The following is an 18,974-nucleotide window of genomic DNA, read 5'->3' on the forward strand; positions in this document are numbered from 1 at the left end:
TCTCCATGCACAATTCCTATTCCCTTCAATAGAGAAAAGCCTGTCCATCATTAAAAGGGAAAAGTCAATTAGTAAGTTAGTAAAGCATTTACTAAGTGCCAGGCACAGTACTAAGTGATAAGGATATAAAAAAGACAAAAACACAGGCCCTACCCTCAAGCAGCTTACATTCTAATGGAGGAGAAAACATGCAAACAACTATGTACATACAAGATAACTACAATGTAAATGGAAGGCAATCTTAGAAGGCAGGCACCAGGAGGAAGAGAGACTGGGAAAGGCCTCCTGCAGAAGGTGGGATTTGAGCTAAGTCTTGAAGGAGGTCAGGGAAACATAGAGACAAGTGTGGAGCGGGAGTATTCTAAACACAAAGGAGTGACCAGGAAAACGCACAGAGTAGAGTCCTTTTCCTAAACTCCTCAGCAATAAGCTTGCCTATCCCAAGCCAGGAGAACTTCCTGACCCTTTTTGATCCTGCTGCCTAAACTCCAAAGCAGTTTCCTTGCTGTGTTTGAGGTGCCCAACAGAAAGTTAAGGATGTTATCATGGAGATCAGGAAGGATGTCAGGGCTAGATATATAGATTTGGAAGTCACATGCATAAAGACAATAGTTAAAGCCATGGGAACTGATGAGGTTACCATCTGAGAGAGTACAGATGGAGATGAGAAGAGAGGCTAGGACAGTACCTTGGGGAACCATCCACAGTCAGGGGGCATAACATGGATGAAGAAACAGCAAAAAAGACCAAGGAGCGGTCAAATTGGTAGGAAGAAATCCAGAAAAGAATAGTGTCATGAAAACTTAAGAGAGAAGAGAGTAACCAAGATGAGAGGGTGATTGACAGTATTAAAGGTTTCAGGAAATCAAGAAAGATAAGGACTTAAAAATGTCAATTAGATTTGGCAATTAAGAGATTGGGGATGGTCAGATCAAATTAGTTAATATTTTTTAAGGATCAGGGAGACATGGATGTGTTCATAGGCAACAGGGAAGCAGAAGACAGAGATTAAATATGAGTGAGAGAGTAGGAATGACAATGGGGGCAATCTACTGGAGAAGATGGAATGAAATGCGATCAAGACTACATGTAGAGAATTTGTCTTGGCAAGGAAAAGTCAGCTTTTTGGATGAGAGTGAAAAAGAGATAGTAGGGGAAGATATCCGAGTGATGTGATAAGGGAAGGCAGGGAGAAGAGGAAGGTCTTAGTGAAATGTCCTCAATTTTTATGGTTAAGCATGAGGCAAGGTTCTCAACTTGGTTCTCAAGATGGTGTGGAAGGGGTGCCATGTGAGACTTGAGAAGGGATTAAAAACAGTTTGGAATAGTTCATGGAATAATGAATCAATTAGGGAAGTGTAAAAATGTTGCTGTGCTATAGCAAGGGCCCTATTAAGATACTGTAGCATAAATTTGAAATGGACCCAGTCAGCATGATTTCATGCTTTTCTCCAGCTCTGTCCAAATCACAAGAACAGAAGTCAAGGTGGCAGATGGTGGGTAAAATACAAGATATCACTGGTAATAGGAGAAGAGGGCAAGAAATTAAAGCGTAAATGAGTGTCAAGTTCAACCTGTCAAACTAGCTCAAGATAGGAAGGGAGGAGAGAACTGCCAGTACAGGAGTGATGTCCCAGGAAAGAACTGAGTTGTAGAGGGATTAGAGGTCCCAGTGAGAAGGAAGAACAGAGTTGGGGCCAGAAGAGAAAAAAATGGAATGACAAAAGATCATATCAAATTAAATGAATTTCAGAGTTCATAAATAAGGAAGTAGGATACATTTGGGTGAGGCAAGATCCAAGGGATGATCATCTCCTTATGTAGCTGAAATGGAGTAGAGGCGCAGGTCATAAAAACTGAGGAAACTGAGGAACCAGGAAGTTATGGCATTTGAGGGAGATGAAATATGTTGAAATCCCTGAGGAGGATATGGGGTGAAAGTATGCTCACCATTGAAGAATAAGTTCAGGCTGAGTATCAGTGGTGGTAGAAAAGTTCTTTGAGCAAGGGAAGTGACAAGGTCTTGTTCAAGGCCTTCCTTTTTGGTCTAAGTTCATAGCAAGTGATAATGTTCTGTGACGGTCAGGAAGCCCTCAGGAGAGCAGGCAGGGACATACAAAGGTACAGTCCAGGGAGTCTGTACAAAAGACAGGAGCTGGCAGTTTAAGGTAGGTCTGGTCTGCTGACAGAGACCCCTATTCAGATAGCATGGATCAGGAAGGCCCTGGAACAAAGAAAGAAGCCTGAGGCAGGTAGTATGAATGGGAGCTGACTGCAGGGCTCACCAGAAAAGCCCAGAAGTAAAGAGCCAGAGGCAGGTGGCCTAGATCTGGAGGGGACTGCCTGAATGGAGGGCTCACGCAGTACTTGATGGGAAGAGACCGTTTTATATCTACTTTCTCTCCCTTCATATTAGGGTGCAAATGAATTAATAAACTATAAAACCAATATCCAGCAATTTGTTATTCTAGAGATGTAGCTGGATCAAATTGAAAAATTACATGTAGTCCCTTTGCTCACAACTTTTAGAGAAGAGCTGGGAATATGTATCAAACAAGAAACTAAATATGATATCTCAAAAACTGCTCTAGAGAAATAGAGATTATGATTAATAATATCCAAGAGCAAGAATAAAAAATCTACATTACTTTGCCACATTCAAGAAAGCAATTAATTTCAAGTAAAAGAATTTTTGAATTTCACTATAAGGTTGTAGCTTTTTTTAAAGGGTAAAAATTTCCCCTAAATATATACATTCCTTTGACCACTTCAAGATTCAGAAAGCTTTAGTAGCAACTTGAGGAATGACCCTGAAGACATCTCTCATAGTGCTGTGAAGAAATTACTTGTTAAAAAGTTTAAGTATTTCTGTAGAACTATAGCCAAACAAAATAGTACAAGAGACAGGATAGCTTTCTGAACAATAAAAATTGATCAAGGTCTCAAAGTGAAGAAAAAATATATATAGTCTTAAAAATCATGGCGATGCTAGCTAACCATTTGTACACTGGGCCGCACCCTCTGCCATCCTACCTATGGCTACGTCAAGCCAATCTGCCAAGACCAAAGACAACCATCACCAATGCACTACTACAATTCTCTTTAGAAATCCCCAGAGACTGACAGATGACAAAGCTGAGGGCAGAACTCACAATTTCAGGGAAAGAAGAGGAATGGAAATTATCTCATACTTTAAACATAGGAATTGGGGAGGTTTGAATGAACTATCCAAATCTAGTCAGTCAGCTAGTAAACAAGTATTTATTGCATGCTTACTATATGCTAGACATGCTACCATGCACAGAGGATACACTCAAGCAACTCACATTTTAATGGCGGAGGAAATATGTAAATAAGTCTATCCATACAAAAGATATACAAATGGAAATAGAAGGTAACCTCAGAGGAAAGGTACCAGTGGTGGGGAGGGATACAGAGGCTCTGCCAGGCCTCTTGCAAAAGGCAGAATTTGAGCTGAACCTTAATTAAGCCAGGGCATCCTGGAGGCAAAGTGAACAGCCAGTGAAAAGGCATGAAGGCAGGAGATGGAGCATCATGTGTAAGGAACAGTGAGAAGGCCAGCAGAGTAGCAGATTATAAGCATTTAGGTGGCACAGTGGACAGGGCACAGGACTTGGAATTAGGAAGACCTGAGTTCAAATCCTGCTTTAGACACTATTTGTGTGAAACTGGGCAAGTCACTTAACCTTTGTGTTTCACTTCTGTTATCTGTAAAATAGCAATAATAATAGTACTCGCCTCAAAGAATTATTGTGAGAATAGAATGAGTTAATATATGTAAAATGTGTTACAAACAAAGCATAACATAAATGCTAATTGTTGTACAGTACATGGAAGGGAGTAATAAAGAAGACTGTAAAGATGAGAAGGGGTGGTGGTGCAGGGACACATATGGGCAAGAAGTGGTAGAAAGGAGTATAACTACTATCAAAAAGGAATGTAGCATCATGTTGCCTCACAGAGACACTGAATTTGAAGATTAATTATATTAGAAGGTTAGGTGAGCAACTCATTTAAATAATATGTTAAAGTGAAAAACAAGAGTTACCCATATCCAACCTTGCTCCATCTCCCAGTACTTTTATTATCCTGGGCAAAACCAAAGGGGTGACTCTGCAACAAGACCTTTTGTATTCCTGTCACATATCTCATGGGATCTCAAAGCACCTTTTCAATTTCTCATACAAGAATTCACTCTCATGTGATTGATAAAGAAACTAAAATACAAAAGCAGGAAAAAGTGATACTACTGTGGATGTGAGATTAGAACCAAACTTCTTCCATATCCATATCAGATATATAAGTAAGTAACAGAATCAGGATTTGAACCCAAGTCCAAGGCTCCTTCCACTGCACCATTTTGGGATTTTATTTTTCCATTTTATTTTATTTATATTTTATATTTCATTTGAATATTTGTTGAATTTTTATTGAGATCATAATAAAAATTATTTTTAAAAATATATGCACTCAGTGTTGAAGTCTATTGCCACCATATTAGTCTTTGAAGGTACACTCTAACAATCTAATATAACAATCTAATGCTACTTTAGAATACCAAGAATAATGAAATATGTACTCATGTATGTATAAAATTACAAGAAAGAGTACAATCAGAAAATAGCCAAGTACCGATTTCTACTTTTCTATGAGTCTGATGGCTCAGGCCACAGTGACATTTCCAAAGTATAAGAAAATTTACTTAGCCTTAGGAGAAGAAGTATAGTGAAAAGTAAAGACAGGGCTGGAGAAACCTGGGTTCCCAAACTGGCTTAGGAACTTATTATCTCTCTAACCCTAGGCAAGTTACTTAGCCACTCTAAGCCTCAGTTTCCTGTAGATTCTATAAAATTAGGATGATAATTCATTTGTACCCTGCTTACGTCATAGGGAAATATGATTTAATATAACTTACTATAATTATGAGTCATACAATATCCAACAGTTGGTAAATTTTATATTGGCATCTCACCACCAGAACTTTCACCTTTTCTCTTTCTACTGATTCTGGGACAAAAAGGCATTTGGATGAAAGTATTAGCTTAGGAAATAGAGCTGCTATTAAAGTGTTCAACCTCTTGGCTATAATCTATAACCCACAAAAAAGAGTACCTGCAGCCTTTGACAGTGATCCCATTACTAAATGAGAACTATGGCCTCAGGGTTAGAATCTGACCATGTCCCAACTTTTATGGAGATCTAAGAAATCAGTTACATGAGCTTTCTCTGATATCACTGCCAGATACAGATTGGAGGCCAGCTTTCTATTTCTGTTCCAACTCTGGCTCATAACCACATGAGCACAATCCCATATGCCCCACAAGATGCCTTATCTCAACTCATCCTACCTACTTCATGATTTCTGTTCTGAAGAGAGAGTTTTTAATTTTAGGGTCACTTGCAAATAGTAGGAGAGAAAAGAAGATTTATTTGGCTCACAAGAGACATAGCACATCTGACCATTAAGTCTGAGCCATGATTTTCCAAATATTTAAACAAAAAACTCCCTTGACAGAAATGGAAAATCCTCAGCCCAAGAGGGCAGACTAACCAGAGGGAAGAAATTTTCATTCTTTTTGGTGCCTCACTACATCTAGTTCTTGAAGTTTACTCTACTCCTTGAAATTTACCTCTATTCCTTGAAATTTTAATCTTCTCTTAGCTTCTCTTGACAGTTGTACTCCACTGATATTCATCTTCCTCCTTCACTGGCTTTTCTCTTTTTTTCTCTAAAATGTAGTTCTTTTCTTTACTTTCCTAGGATCCTCTTCCCTTAATACAATTTCAACAACCACTTGCATATTTAGATCTTTAGATACTGACTGTTCACCCCTTTCTTCATAGTCCCATCCTCCTGTAGGACAACTCCACCTGAATATCTTGCTGATCCCTGAATCATAACACACCCCTGGCTTAAGTCATCCATTTTTCTGCTCCCTACTCCTCAATCAAAATTTGACCATTATTGTCAACAACACCTCAATCAATCTTCCACTTTTTTACCTTAGCATTATTTGACTCTTTTCTCTAATGGGCCTTCAAAGTCCATCATCAACAATACCCCCTTACTACATCTCACTCTAGCCTTCCCCATAATTATATCCACCAATTCAGTCTGGTCATTTTACTAGATACAGTCTGCCCTTAATTTGCTCACTTCCTTTGACTTTGCATATGCCATACCTGACCGTGGAAGGCCTTCCTGCCAATCCATGACCACCACCATATTGTTTAAAACCTCAAAACTTGCTTTCTAAGAAGTCTTCTAAGTTTCTTCTAAGTTTCTAAGAAGTCTTCCCTAACTCCATTTCATTTTTCTAAGAAGTCTTCCCTAACTCCATTTCATTTTTATCATCCTCCACTCATATAATTTTTAAATCCCTGAATCCCTTACAGGAATATAGAAGTCAGATAACTTTAAAGCTGGAAAGGTGTCTATGCTTCACTTGCCAAGCTACATGGGGACAAGAACCACATGTTCCTTAAAAGTATCTCCTACAATGCTGTGCATACACTAGTTGCTTGACACCTAGATATGGCTGATTAATATATCTGGACTGAAGCTGGGGATCAAATGTTAAAGGTGGAAGAATGATAATGTTATTTCTCTACCTGTGGATATTTGCGCTTGATGGAAGTCAATGCTCCTGCTGGTAACTTGGCCAATTCTGAATCACGAACAGCATGTACTGTTGTAGCTCTGGGCTGGTAGGTTAGTGTCTCCACCTGAAAGAAAGGGACCAGGGTTGCTTCAAAATTTACTACAATATCTCATATCCACAAACCAAAACAGGAACACAGGCTTGAAGTAAAACCACATAGTCTCTCAAGAATAGCAGCAGCTCAGGGGCAGCTAGGTGGCACAATGGATAGAGCACTGGCCCTGGAGTCAAGAGTACCTGAGTTCAAATTCGGCCACAGACCAAACACTTGACACTTACTAGCTGTGTGACCTGGACAAGTCACTTAGCCTCAATTGCCTAAAAATTAAAAAAAAAAAGTTTAAAAAAGTAGCAGCAGCTGAGTTAAATAATGTAAAAAAAAAAGCAGAAAAGATTGATGTGGAAATCTCAAGCTCACAGAGAAAATGATCGATATGCCAAAGTCTGATCCATCATCACTTTCTTCAGCAGACTGCAGTCTTTTAAGAAACTCGGAACCACAACTGGGCTTGAAGGTTAGAGAACAGGAAAGATACAGAGGAAACAAGGCAACAATTTCACTCTATTCTAAGAAGTCAATCCTCCCTATCCTGACCACAGTGAGAAATGGGAAAACAATCCTTATGTTGAGAAGAGTACAGGCATGTGACCATGTTAACAGAAGCAGTATAATTTGATACAGGCCAAAATGACCTCCACTAAAATCAAAGCTCTGGCTCTAGCATTCAGCTTAACAATGCCACTCATCACCAGTTGGATGATTACATTCAAAAGGAAAGAAGAAACTATAACATGTCCCTTGAGGTTTTGGAGTCAGCATTCATTTCTTCTCATCTTGAGCACAAAAGCTCTATGAAAAAAATATGGGGAAAAAACACTAAACCATAATATAGTATGATCAATGTTATCCGCCTGTCTAAAGAAAGAAGAATGGAGGAAAGCACTGTGTCTGGGTAGGGCACTGAATTAAAGGTATTTGTACAAAATATGGAATGATGGAAAATTATGGAACTACTTTCACTGATTAGCATTAAGCAAATAAGAATCAACTTGGAATGGGTGTTAGGCAACTGAGAATCAACTTGGGTCTAATCATCAAAAACACTTATAAAACATCTCCAAAAACTGACAGATTTCCTCCCATCTTTTCCTATGAGACATATAGTATGTTAGAGATCTTAGATATCATGAGGAGGAATAAGAAGTGGAAGAGGAGATGAAAGTGGTGACAGCAGGTGAGTAGTTTTGGAATGCAAAATGGAAGATCTATAGAGTATGCCATAGAAGAAGGAAGCCCACACAAGTAGGAACAGCCTTCCCAACAAACAAAGATCACCAATGAAATGTCTCTTAGTGAGGAAATCCTCAGAGAAACACCTAGCAATAGGAGCTAAGGGGGCACAGCAGCATGGGGGCATAAAGACAGTTTGAATCCTCACCATTTGCATTACTGCCAGTGTCTTACTGATACTCCACGAACTAAATCCCTGCAGAAAAATAGTTTAAAAAGCTCAATAAGGGAAACTGCTGGGCAAAATGTCGTCATAAGGAGCCCTGGGGAGAATCATGCCATTTCATCGCTTAGTAACAGCACCTGACATCCAGTTTCATAAGACTGCACCATAGGAAATGGTATCTGGAGTTAAAATCTACACAATGCACCACAAATCTAAGCCAGAAAAAGCAAGTCCAGAAGCAGCTGTAATTAGCCTGGATTGTAAAACCTAGACACCGGATGCTTAGCAACTGCTAAACACTTTCAGGGGAAAGGACGTCACTTTCCATTCTGTTGTGTTTTCTAACATCAAAGAACACACAAAGAGAATGGTAGGGTTTTATTTAGCAAAATAATTCAGTGATGGCTTATTAAGTTCAAGTTGCAAAAAATGTTCCATGTTAATTCCAGATCACCAGATCAAAGGCTATTCCAGAGGAACACACAGAATATATAAGACCAGAAGGAAAGATGACATAATAAGGCCCCAGGGTTAAATTCTCAAAAGGCAAGTTTCCTCAGCAACAGGAAAGTTGGCTTCTCTGCCAGGGACAGCAGCTCACTATACAGGACAATGTTGATAGGACAGATCATGTGGATATAGTCTTTTTTTTTTAATTACTTATTTTTAACATTCATTTTTTAAAATCTTGAATTCTAAATTCTCTCTTTCCTTCCCACCCCTCCCCTACATTGAGAAGGCAAGCAAAATGATATCAATTAATACATGTGAAGTCATGCATTTCCATAATAGCTATGTTGTAAAAAAAAAAAGTGAGACACAAAGAAAGTAAAAAAAGTATATTTCAATCTACACTCAAAGCTCATCAGTTTTCTCTCTGAAAGTAGATAACATTTTTCATCATGGTCCTTTGGAATTGTCTTGGATCACTGTCTTGATCAGAGTAGCTCAGTCTTTTACAGTTGATCATCCTTACAATTTCGCTATTATCATGTACAGTGTTCTCCTGGTTCTGTTCATTTCACTTTGCCTCAGTTCATATAATTCTTCCCAGGTTTTTCTGAAACCATTCTTTTCATCATTTCTTATCGTATAATAGTATTCCATCACAATCATACGCCACAACTTGTTCAGCCATCCACCAATTGATGGGCATCCTCTTGATTTCTAATTTTTTTATATGGATTTATTCTTACACCACAAGGATAACACATCAGAACACCGTGTTGTCAAATCACCTTTGGTCAATTCTCAATTATCCAGACTAATGATAGGAAGAATCCACTCTTCATTTTCAGCCTTTGCTGTAACCATCAGAAGCCTAGAGAAACTTAGGAAGAGATCCCTTCCTCATAGCCTCAAATACGGACATCCTTACTCTGAGGGGTGCATCATCCAGGTAGAGGAACAAGATCTTCTCATGATAAGCCAGGTGGTCTTGGCTTGAATTAACTGCCCTCTACAAACCATAAGCAGGCCATGGATAGTCCATGGCCAAACAGGGTAGTTAACAAAGCCACCTGTCCTTTAAACTTGAATATGGTGTTCACGCCAGAAATAATAATTTTATATCCCCAATACCTAGTATATAACAGGTATTTAATAAAAGCTTATTAATGTTGAGTGTCTGATAGACAGCATGATTGCAACTTCTGCATTTAACTGATATAGAGTAAACTTTGTTCTAACTTCTCATTTTGTTTCTGTATGCGTCTACTTTTTTGTGGGGTTTTTTTTTTATAAAACAGATTGTTGCATTTTATTCTTTCTTCTATTATGCTACTTTTTCATTTTATTGGATTGTTTGACTCATTTTTAATATTGCAATGATTATGTTTGCATTTTCTTCCATTTATTTCCTTAGGATTGATTTCTTAGCCCTTTCCTCTCTCAAGTGATTACTCTGATGACCCTGTGATTAGTTTTTCTTAGTCTATCTTTGAATGCTAATCTATTCCCAGAGTCTCTCTCCCTTCCCCTTATTTCCATGTGTCTAGCCTTTCTCAAATTCTTGAATTTTGCTTATGTTATTATTTTTATTTCTCTTAGTTATTTAGTTATCTACTTGTTCCCCTCTTTTGTCCCTTTGGTCGAGTGTCTTGGTCAAAATTTTGCCTCTTATTTTTATTACTTTTCTCTTACTACTGTCTATTCTGAGTTTCTTTTTTGCTTATTTGTTCCTTCTTTTTTTGTTTGTTTTTTGCTAGGCAATAGGGTTAAGTGACTTGCGCAGGGTCATATAGTAAGTGACAAGTTTCTGGTCTGAGGCCGGATTTGAAATTAGGTCCTCCTGACTCCAGAGTCCGTGCTCTCCACTGCACCACCTAGCTGCCCCTTATTTGTTCCTTCTATGTTCTCTCTAATATAATAGTTCACATTTACATAGGTCTATAAGGTTTGCAAAGTACCTTACATGTTACTTCATTTTATCCTCATCACAGACCTGTGAGGAAGGTGCAATACCCATTTTACATGTGAGAAAATTGAGGCTGAGAAAGGTTAGATAACTTGCTCAGGGTCAGCTAGTAAGTGTGAAAAACAGGATTTGAATTCAGGTCTTCCTGATACCACATCTAGCATTCTATCTGCTGTACCACCTAGCTGTATCCTTCATGAGATTAGGGCTTCTAAGTACTCTCTCCTCTAACCAGTTTCCTTTAACATCTTTGTAATTCTTGTCTTTTCTCTGTACAAGATGTCAAAAGGAGTAGAAGTAGAATAGCCTTGTTCCCTCATAACTATCCTACTAAAGGGGGAAAAAAGAGCAACAAATTAGGAATGATCAAGAAATCCAAGGAAAAACCAGAGTAAGTGGATTTTGCCTACCCAGATTTACACAAAGAGATAGAACTAGAGAAGGGATCCAGAGAGAAAATCCCAGTCCATGCCAGAAGCTCAGCTCATGGAAACCTTCCAGAGTAGGGAGACAAAGGGCAAGTCAGGAAAGTCCAGAGCCTGAAGCTGTGTACAAGGGGACGGACCAACCAAAGATGCCTGGAGCCTCTGACTGCATCATTCTACCCCAAACTGGAGCTCAGGAGCCTGGGAAACTCAAACTAGGAGGGCAAAAATCTGGGCTTTTCCTGAATCATACCACCCTGGCACAGCACACTAGTCAGATGCCTCCTGACATCACTAAAAAATATAGAACTCATTACCCAGGCTGCAGATCATATAGATCAGCACTTAAAAAGGAATTCAGAAACTTGCACTGACACCCAGTCCCAATTCAAGAGGTAAGGCTATGAAAATGAGCAAATAAAACAAAACAAAAAACTCTGGAGATAAAGAAATATTATAGAGCCAAGGACACTGAAGACATAAACCCAAGAAAAAGAATAAATCCACACCATCTCTCTGCAAAGCCTCAAAGAAAACCTACAGATGGGCCATACTGGGATTCCTGGGGAAAATGTAGAAAGAATTAAAAATGATACTATAAAGGAAATGATAGCATTAAAGGAAAGAATGGAAATGGAAGCAAGAGTTCTAGAGGAAAGAACTGCAAAAACAATGAGTCCACAAGAAAACAAGAAATATTAGAACAAACTAAACAACTGAAAAAATGTAAGTTATCTCTTATCAAAAACGGCCTTGAAAAGTGGTCAGAGATAATATAAGAATCAACATATCACTTCAAAACCTTGACCATAACAAATATCAATTCAGAAAGAAAACAATATTAGATAAAAGCAGTGCCACATGGCAAAAGGTAAAAATTACACTGTCTCAAATCAAGCACCCAGTGCCTTCAACACAAGCAGTCTCCTTCCCAAGGTTGTGTCATCTCACTTCTGGCCTTATGTCCTGCCCACCACTCTGAGTGACCTTCTCCTCCGCTGGGACACTATCCACGGAGGGGCAATACGCTCTCAGAAAAGGAGGTCTCCTAATTCACAACTCTCCCAGACAAAAATCACAAGGTCCTTGACTCCCAGTGTAGGCATATCCCTCATTATTGCCAAGGCATCTTTCTTCCACTTCCTGTGATACTGTACGGGAATAAGAGGAGTTGTCTTCTTACCACACCAATGAGATCTCCTCGTCCATATTCACCAGCCAGGTGTTTTTTTCCATCATCTTTGCTGATCACAGAGCGTAGACGGCCATTGAGTACAATATATGTGCAGTCAGATTTATCACCTTGCCTAAGGGGAGAAACAAGACACACTGACCATTAGAGAAAGCAGAAACAGCTACAAGTAAGGTCAGATATCAGATCTGCCTCAGGCCCAATGCATGCTTTTTGATTGTCACCTTCAAATTTCTCCACCAGATTGCCCTACCTGCTCTTCTCCTATGGCCTAACTCATGCCCTCCACACAAACTTGACTGGTCTTCATAGGTCCCCTTTTATCCACTTGCTCCCCACTATCCAATGTCTCAGTTTTTGTATAGGCTGGCTGATAAACTGCATCTTAAAAAGTGATTCCAAATCAATGTGCAGGCACACACTGGAACAGGAGTATCAAATTCAAATAGAAAAGGAGCTGCAAAACCACAGAAAAGAATCCCTGTAGCCACATATTAACTTAGAAAACCACAAGTTAAGCTTATCTGCATTTTATTATATTTTTATTTATTTTGGTAAATATTTCCAAATTACATTTTAATCTGGTTTGTGGGGGCCAGCAGCAATATATTTGACATCTCTGCATTAGAATTTCATTAAGAATGCAATACTGTAGACTCTAAAGAATTACATTCTTCTTAAATTGGAGAAGAGGTTGTTCTATTTAAGCTAATACATTCTACATAACAGATCTGTAACTTTGAACTTGACTCATTAATTGACTAATACAAATAAAGTATTAGCTTCTATTCAATAAAAACCAGGGCAAAAGTATATCCTATTCCTTCAGCACTTACTCCAGAGGTGGCCTCTTGGGGTGAGAAATCTCTGACTGATTATTCCATTTTGGAGCCCTGATAAGTTGTCAGTTATATGAATCCTGCCCATATTAATGTGATGCCATTAGAGGCCCAATTAGCATCAGGACCACAGTGGTAAAAAAAAAAAATAGGATCAGAATTTACCTGACATTCTCTCAAAGACATTTTTACTTAATGCTTTACCTGTAAATTGCACGTCCAGCTTCTACCTCCATCCAGTCCAGGGCAAAGTCTATCTGCCTCACAAATGAAGACATTCTCTTTACAAATGTGTGAGCAACAGCCAGGACAACATTTGGTTGCTTGCGCATAATCCTATCAAAGGATACAAAGAGTTATATAACATAACAGCATCAACCTTAAAGATTATGTACTTCGGGTATATTAATGAACTGTTGGTGGAGCTATGAACTGGTCCAGCCATCCTGGAAAGCAATTTTGAACTATGCCCCAAAAGTTATTAAACTGTGCATACTCTTCGACCCACCAATATTACTATTAGGTCTATATCCCAAAAAGATCAAAGAAAGAGGGAAAGAACCCACATATACAAAAATATTTATAGCTACTCTTTTCATTGTGGCAAAGAATTGGAAACTGAAGGGATGCCCATCAAGTGAAGAATTGCTGAACAAATCATGGTATATGAATGTGATAGAATACAACTGTGCCATAAGAATTATGAACTGGAAGATTTTAGAGAAACCTGAAAAAACATATAAAATGATACAAAGTGAAAGTGAGTATAACCAGAAGAACATTTATACAATGACAACAATATTATAAAGATAAACAACTTTAAAATACTTAGAAACTCTGATCAACACAATGACCAACAACAATTTCAAAGAAGTCATAATGAAATATGCCATCTAACTCCAAATAAAGAGCTTATGAATTGAGTACAGACTGAAGCATATTTTCTTTTCTTTCTTTTCTCTTTCTTTCTTTTTTTGGGAGTAGCTAAAGCAGATTTGTTTTGCTTGACTATACATATATGTAATTAGTTTTATTTTTCTTGCCTTCTTAATGGTTGGGGAAGGAGTGATGGGAGAGAGAATTTGGAACTGAAATAAAACAAAATTTTTAGATATTTATTTATTTTAGGTAATTGGGGTTAAGTGACTTGCCCAGGGTCACACAGCTAGTAAGTGTCAAGTGTTTGGTCTGAGGCTGGATTTGAAAAACAAAATTTTAAAAGATTATGTACTCCAAATCCTTTTATTTTACAGATGAGGTATCACAGATCCAGGAAAAATTGCTTGCCTAAGATCATACAATAAGTTAGTGGAAGTTTTCTTGAGGTTTCATTCTTATCCAAGCAGTCTGTCTGAGGTTTATTCCAGACATATGAAGAAAACAGACTGGGACAGCTTGGAGTGGATGCCCCTAGCACTAGTACATACAGTCAAACTGCCACCACTGCTGCTCAAGGCCCTTGCTTTGATGTCACCTCATTCATAAGGACTCTAGGGTAGCTTCTCAACATAGCCTGGATAGTGATAAAGATTGTGATCCCTGGCTTCAAAGCCCTGTAGCTCAAATAAATACCTCAGATATGTATTCCCAGATATGTCCTAAGGCATACCTTTTTGTATCATCTTATTCCTCCCACTAGTCTTCTAGATTTCATTTTTTGTAATTCATTCAAACAAGCCAAACCTTCTCTCAGCCTGTACTCTATTCCTGGGAATTGTTTCCATGGCCTTAATAAAGCTAGAGAAAATCAAAGAAAGAATACAGTGCCCCCCTGAACAATTGCAGACACTTTCCAGCCAAAAAGAAGCTGGATGACATCAGGCACAGGAAGGAATGGAAACATCTCCTCTCTCTCTCCCTTAATCCTGAATCACTGCGTACAGTGGAAGCCACAGTGGGAAGATGACTTACTACTCTACAGAAGAATGTAAACTACCTTGAGTAAATGTAAACAGCAAAAGAAGCTCCAACTATTTTATGGGAAAACTTGCACATGACCCTGGGCCACTGCTGGCACTATACCTTCTGTTTCTATATAATATCTGACCTGGCCTGGGGTTGCTGCAGAGATCCATTATACCATTCTGTCCTCCTGCTTCCAAGGACTGGGTCTCACAAGTAAACTCCCTTAAACAATCTAATTAACCTAACAAATCTTAATATATATTTACTACCAAACTAGTATGGGCTCGTCTTTCTTTGGCATCTCATTACTGTCTCAAAGGGTCTGCGTCCCTACAATTGGCATATCGGGGCAGAACAGATCAGCCCCCTTCCATTGGCCCTACAATTAGCATAGCTCGCAGGATAGTCTGTCCCCCTACAAATCTTGCATCCTTATACACTGCAGTGGTGTCCTAAAGACTAATTACTCTTTTGGAAAGGAAGCTGCAATCCAGTAAGAGAAAGTAAGCCAAGCAGAAGATAGTACCAAACACCTGGTCTGCATTCACGACTAGGCACCTTTCTAGAGACATCATCAGCAAAAATCACCCATCCAGCTACTTTTCTTCCTATTACTGACTGGAATAAAGTATAAGATTCATACTAGATTACAATGCTGTTCACTGTCAATTCAAAACTAAAAGAGCTTGCACCATGACCAACCAATAGTGACAAATCTCAAGTCTTGGTGCCTGCAATTAGAAAGAGTGTCATAATTCATCTTGCTCAGACCCAGAGTTGAAGTGAGGAGAACGATCATTAATCATTTAAATCAGTGATTCTTAATCTTTTTGTGTGTCATGGATCCCTTTGGCAGTCTGACAAAGCCTATAGATCCCTCCTCAGAATGTTTTGAAATACATAATTGAAGGAAATGCTATACATTTCAATTGGAGATTATTTTAAAAAAAGATGAAATTTTTCTCATCCAAGTTCACAGACCCCCTGAACTCTATCCCTACATCACAGGTTAAGAATTCTTGATTTAAACAGATATTCCAATTGACCCCATGCGGCTATCCATGTGCTTCACAGGGAACAGATGTGATGGAGAGATAAGTTTAATGTGTCCCTTGAAAAAACAGAGGAAAGGGGGGCAGAGCCAAGATGGCGGAGTGAAAGCAGTGACTTGCTTGAGCTCTCCTCCAAACCCCTGCAAATACTCATAAAAAATGGCTCTAAACAAATTATGAAGCAGCAGAACCCACAAAAAGACAGAGTGAAACAAATTTCCAGCCCAAGACAACCTGGATGATTGATCAGAAAGGTGTATCATGCCAGGCTGGGAGTGCAGCGCAGCGTGGGCGGGCAGGCCGCAGTGAACCTGGAGCAGGCCTCAGAGGACTGAATCGTAGGCAGCTGTGGAGGTTTCCAGACTCCTCAATCCACCAATGCCAAAGACAACTTAGAAGGTCAGTGGGAAAAGTCTGTTTCTGTTGGTGCTGAAACAGGAAGGTGGGGTTTCAGATCCATTCCCCAAGAGCATGGCCCTGGGGGCGCGGGGGGGGGGCAGCTGCTTCCCGAGCTTCCAGCCCACAGACTGAGGGGGAATCCAGTGGCTGATCAGAGAGGGATCGCAGGGATCTCTTTGCCAGTGCTGAGGCAGGAATCTCTTGCTTTGCCCGTGTGTGGATCTGGGTCACAGTTCTGGGCGGCGGTGCTGGGGTGAGGAGGAACGCTGGCGTGGTAGAGCTTGGAGTGGCTGTGGAGAGGAACCCTTCCTCACAGTTACAGGACAGAAAGGAATACTTGTGGTCACAGGCCAGGAAAGGAGTAAACACCTCGCCCCTTATCATACCACCTTGGAAGAACTGAAAATTTACAGGTCCCTATCTCTGAAAACAGCTATACAAACCCCTGAAGCTTGGGACAATACATTCTCCACATTGGAAACAGACTCTTACCTTCACAAAGAGTTTAAAACTCAAGTAATTGGCTGGGATCATGAGCAAACCTTGCAAAAAGAGTCTGACTACATTATCTTACTTTGGTGAAAGAGAAGATCAAAATATACAACCAGAAGAAGACAACAAAGTCAAAGCTCCTATATCCAAAGCCTCCAAGAAAAACATGAATCAGTCCCAGGCCTTGGAAGAGCTCAAAAGGGATTTGAGAAGCAAGTAAGGGAAGTAGAGGAAAAACTGAGAGTGATGCAAGAAAATCACGAAAAACAAGTCAACAGCTTGCTAAAGGAGACCCAAAAAAATACTGAAGAAAATAACACCTTAAAAAATAGCCTAACCCAAATGGCAAAAGAGGTCCAAAAAGCCAATGAGGAGAAGAATGCCCTAAAAAGAAAAATTGGCCAAATGGAAAAGGAAGTCCAAAAGCTTAAAATTAGAATAGAGCAATTGGAAGCTAGTGACTTTATGAGAAATCACGACACAGTAGAACAAATCCAAAAGAATGAAAAATTAGAAAACAATGTGAAATATCTCATTGGAAAAACAACTGACCTGGAAAATAGATCCAGGAGAGAGAATTTAAAAATTATTGGACTATCTGAAAGCCATGATCAAAAAAAGAGCCTAGACATCATCTTTCAAGAAATTATCATGGAAAACCTGATATATTAGAACCAGAGGGCAAAATAGAAATTGAAAGAATCCACAGATCTCCTCCTGAAAGAGATCCCCAAAGGAAAACTCCTAGGAATACTGTAGCCAAATTCCAGAGTTCCCAGGTCAAGGAGAAAATATTACAAGCTGCCAGAAGGAAACAATTCAAGTACTGTGGAAACACAATCAGGATAACACAAGATTTAGCAGCTTCTACATTAAAGGACCGCAGGGCATGGAATATAATATTCCAGAGGGCAAAGGAGATAGGATTACAACCAAGAATCACCTACCCAGCAAAACTGAGTATAATCCTTCAGGGGAAAAAATGGTCATTCAGTGAAATAGAGGACTTTCAAGCATTCTTGATGAAAAGACCAGAGCTGAATAGAAAATTTGACTTTCAAATACAGGACTCAAGTGGAACATGAAGAGGTAAACAGGAAAGAGAAATCATAAGAGACTTATTAAGATTGAACTGTTTACATTCCTGCATGGAAAGATGATATTTATAACTCATGAGACCTTTGTCAGTATTAGGGTAGTTGGAGGAAAAAAATTAATATGTATATGTAGATAGATAGATAGAGGGCACAGGGTGAGTTGAAGATTAAGGGGTCATATCTGGAGAATAAAATTAAGGGATGAGAGAGGATTATACTCGGAGAAGAAGAAAGGGAGAGGTAGAATGGGGTAAATTATCTCACAAAAAAAAAAAGAAAAGAAAAGTCTCTTACAGTGGAGGGGAAACGGGGGAAGGTGAGAGGAATGAGTGAATCTTATTCTCATAGGATTTGGCTTAAGGAGGGAATAACATACACATTCAATTGGGTATGGAAATCTGTCTTACCCTACAGGAAAATAGGGGAGAAGGGACAAGAGAGCAGGGGGATGATAGAGAGGAGGGCAGATTGGGAAAGGGGTAATCAGAAGTAAATACTTCTGAGGAGGGACAGGGTCAAAAGAAAGAATAGAATAAATGGGAGGGCAGGATAGGATTAAGGGAAATAGAGTTAGTTTTTCACAACATGTCTACTATGGACGTGTTTTGCATAACTGCACATGTACAACCTATATTGAGTTGCTTGCCTTTTCAATGAGGGTGGGTGGGGAGGGAGGAAGAGAGAAAATTTGAAACCTAAAGTTTTAAAAACATATGTTTAAAAAAAAATGTTTTCACATGCTACTGGGAAATAAGAAATACAGGAAATGGGGTACAGAAGTCTATCCTGCCCTACAGGAAAATAGAAGGGGAAGGGGATAAGAGAAGTGGAGAGAGATAGAAGAGAGGACAGACTAGGGGAAGGGATATTCAGAATGCATGCCATCTTGGGGTGGGAAGAGGGGGGAGATGGGGTATAAATTTGGAATTCAAAAACTTGTGGGAGAGAATGTTGAAAGCTAAAATAAATAAATTTATATTTAAAAAAAAAAGAAAAGAAAAAAACAGAGGAAAGAGT

At 39.1% G+C, this 18,974-nt stretch overlaps 1 protein-coding gene across 10 annotated transcripts in view; it reads right to left on the reverse strand.

Moving 5' to 3' along the window:
• Positions 1–18,974, reverse strand: part of PNPLA7 (patatin like domain 7, lysophospholipase) — a 198,839-nt gene that overhangs the window by 122,443 nt on the left and 57,422 nt on the right. For all 10 annotated transcript variants that reach the window (XR_013484710.1, XR_013484709.1, XM_078149930.1 and 7 more), the window contains 3 exons: positions 13,217–13,348; positions 12,165–12,288; positions 6,634–6,747 (listed from right to left, as the gene is read on the reverse strand). Coding sequence is in view for 8 of the 10 variants with exons in the window: in XM_078149930.1 (XP_078006056.1) it covers positions 6,634–6,747; positions 12,165–12,288; positions 13,217–13,348 (370 nt within the window). In the remaining 2 variants the exon portion in view is untranslated. The remainder of the gene's footprint in view (positions 1–6,633; positions 6,748–12,164; positions 12,289–13,216; positions 13,349–18,974) is intronic.

The sequence above is a fragment of the Phascolarctos cinereus genome, unplaced genomic scaffold (genome assembly GCF_003287225.1).
Source record: "Phascolarctos cinereus isolate Bilbo 61053 unplaced genomic scaffold, phaCin_HiC Scaffold_2;HRSCAF=192, whole genome shotgun sequence".
In the NCBI taxonomy this organism is placed as follows: Eukaryota; Metazoa; Chordata; class Mammalia; order Diprotodontia; family Phascolarctidae; genus Phascolarctos; species Phascolarctos cinereus.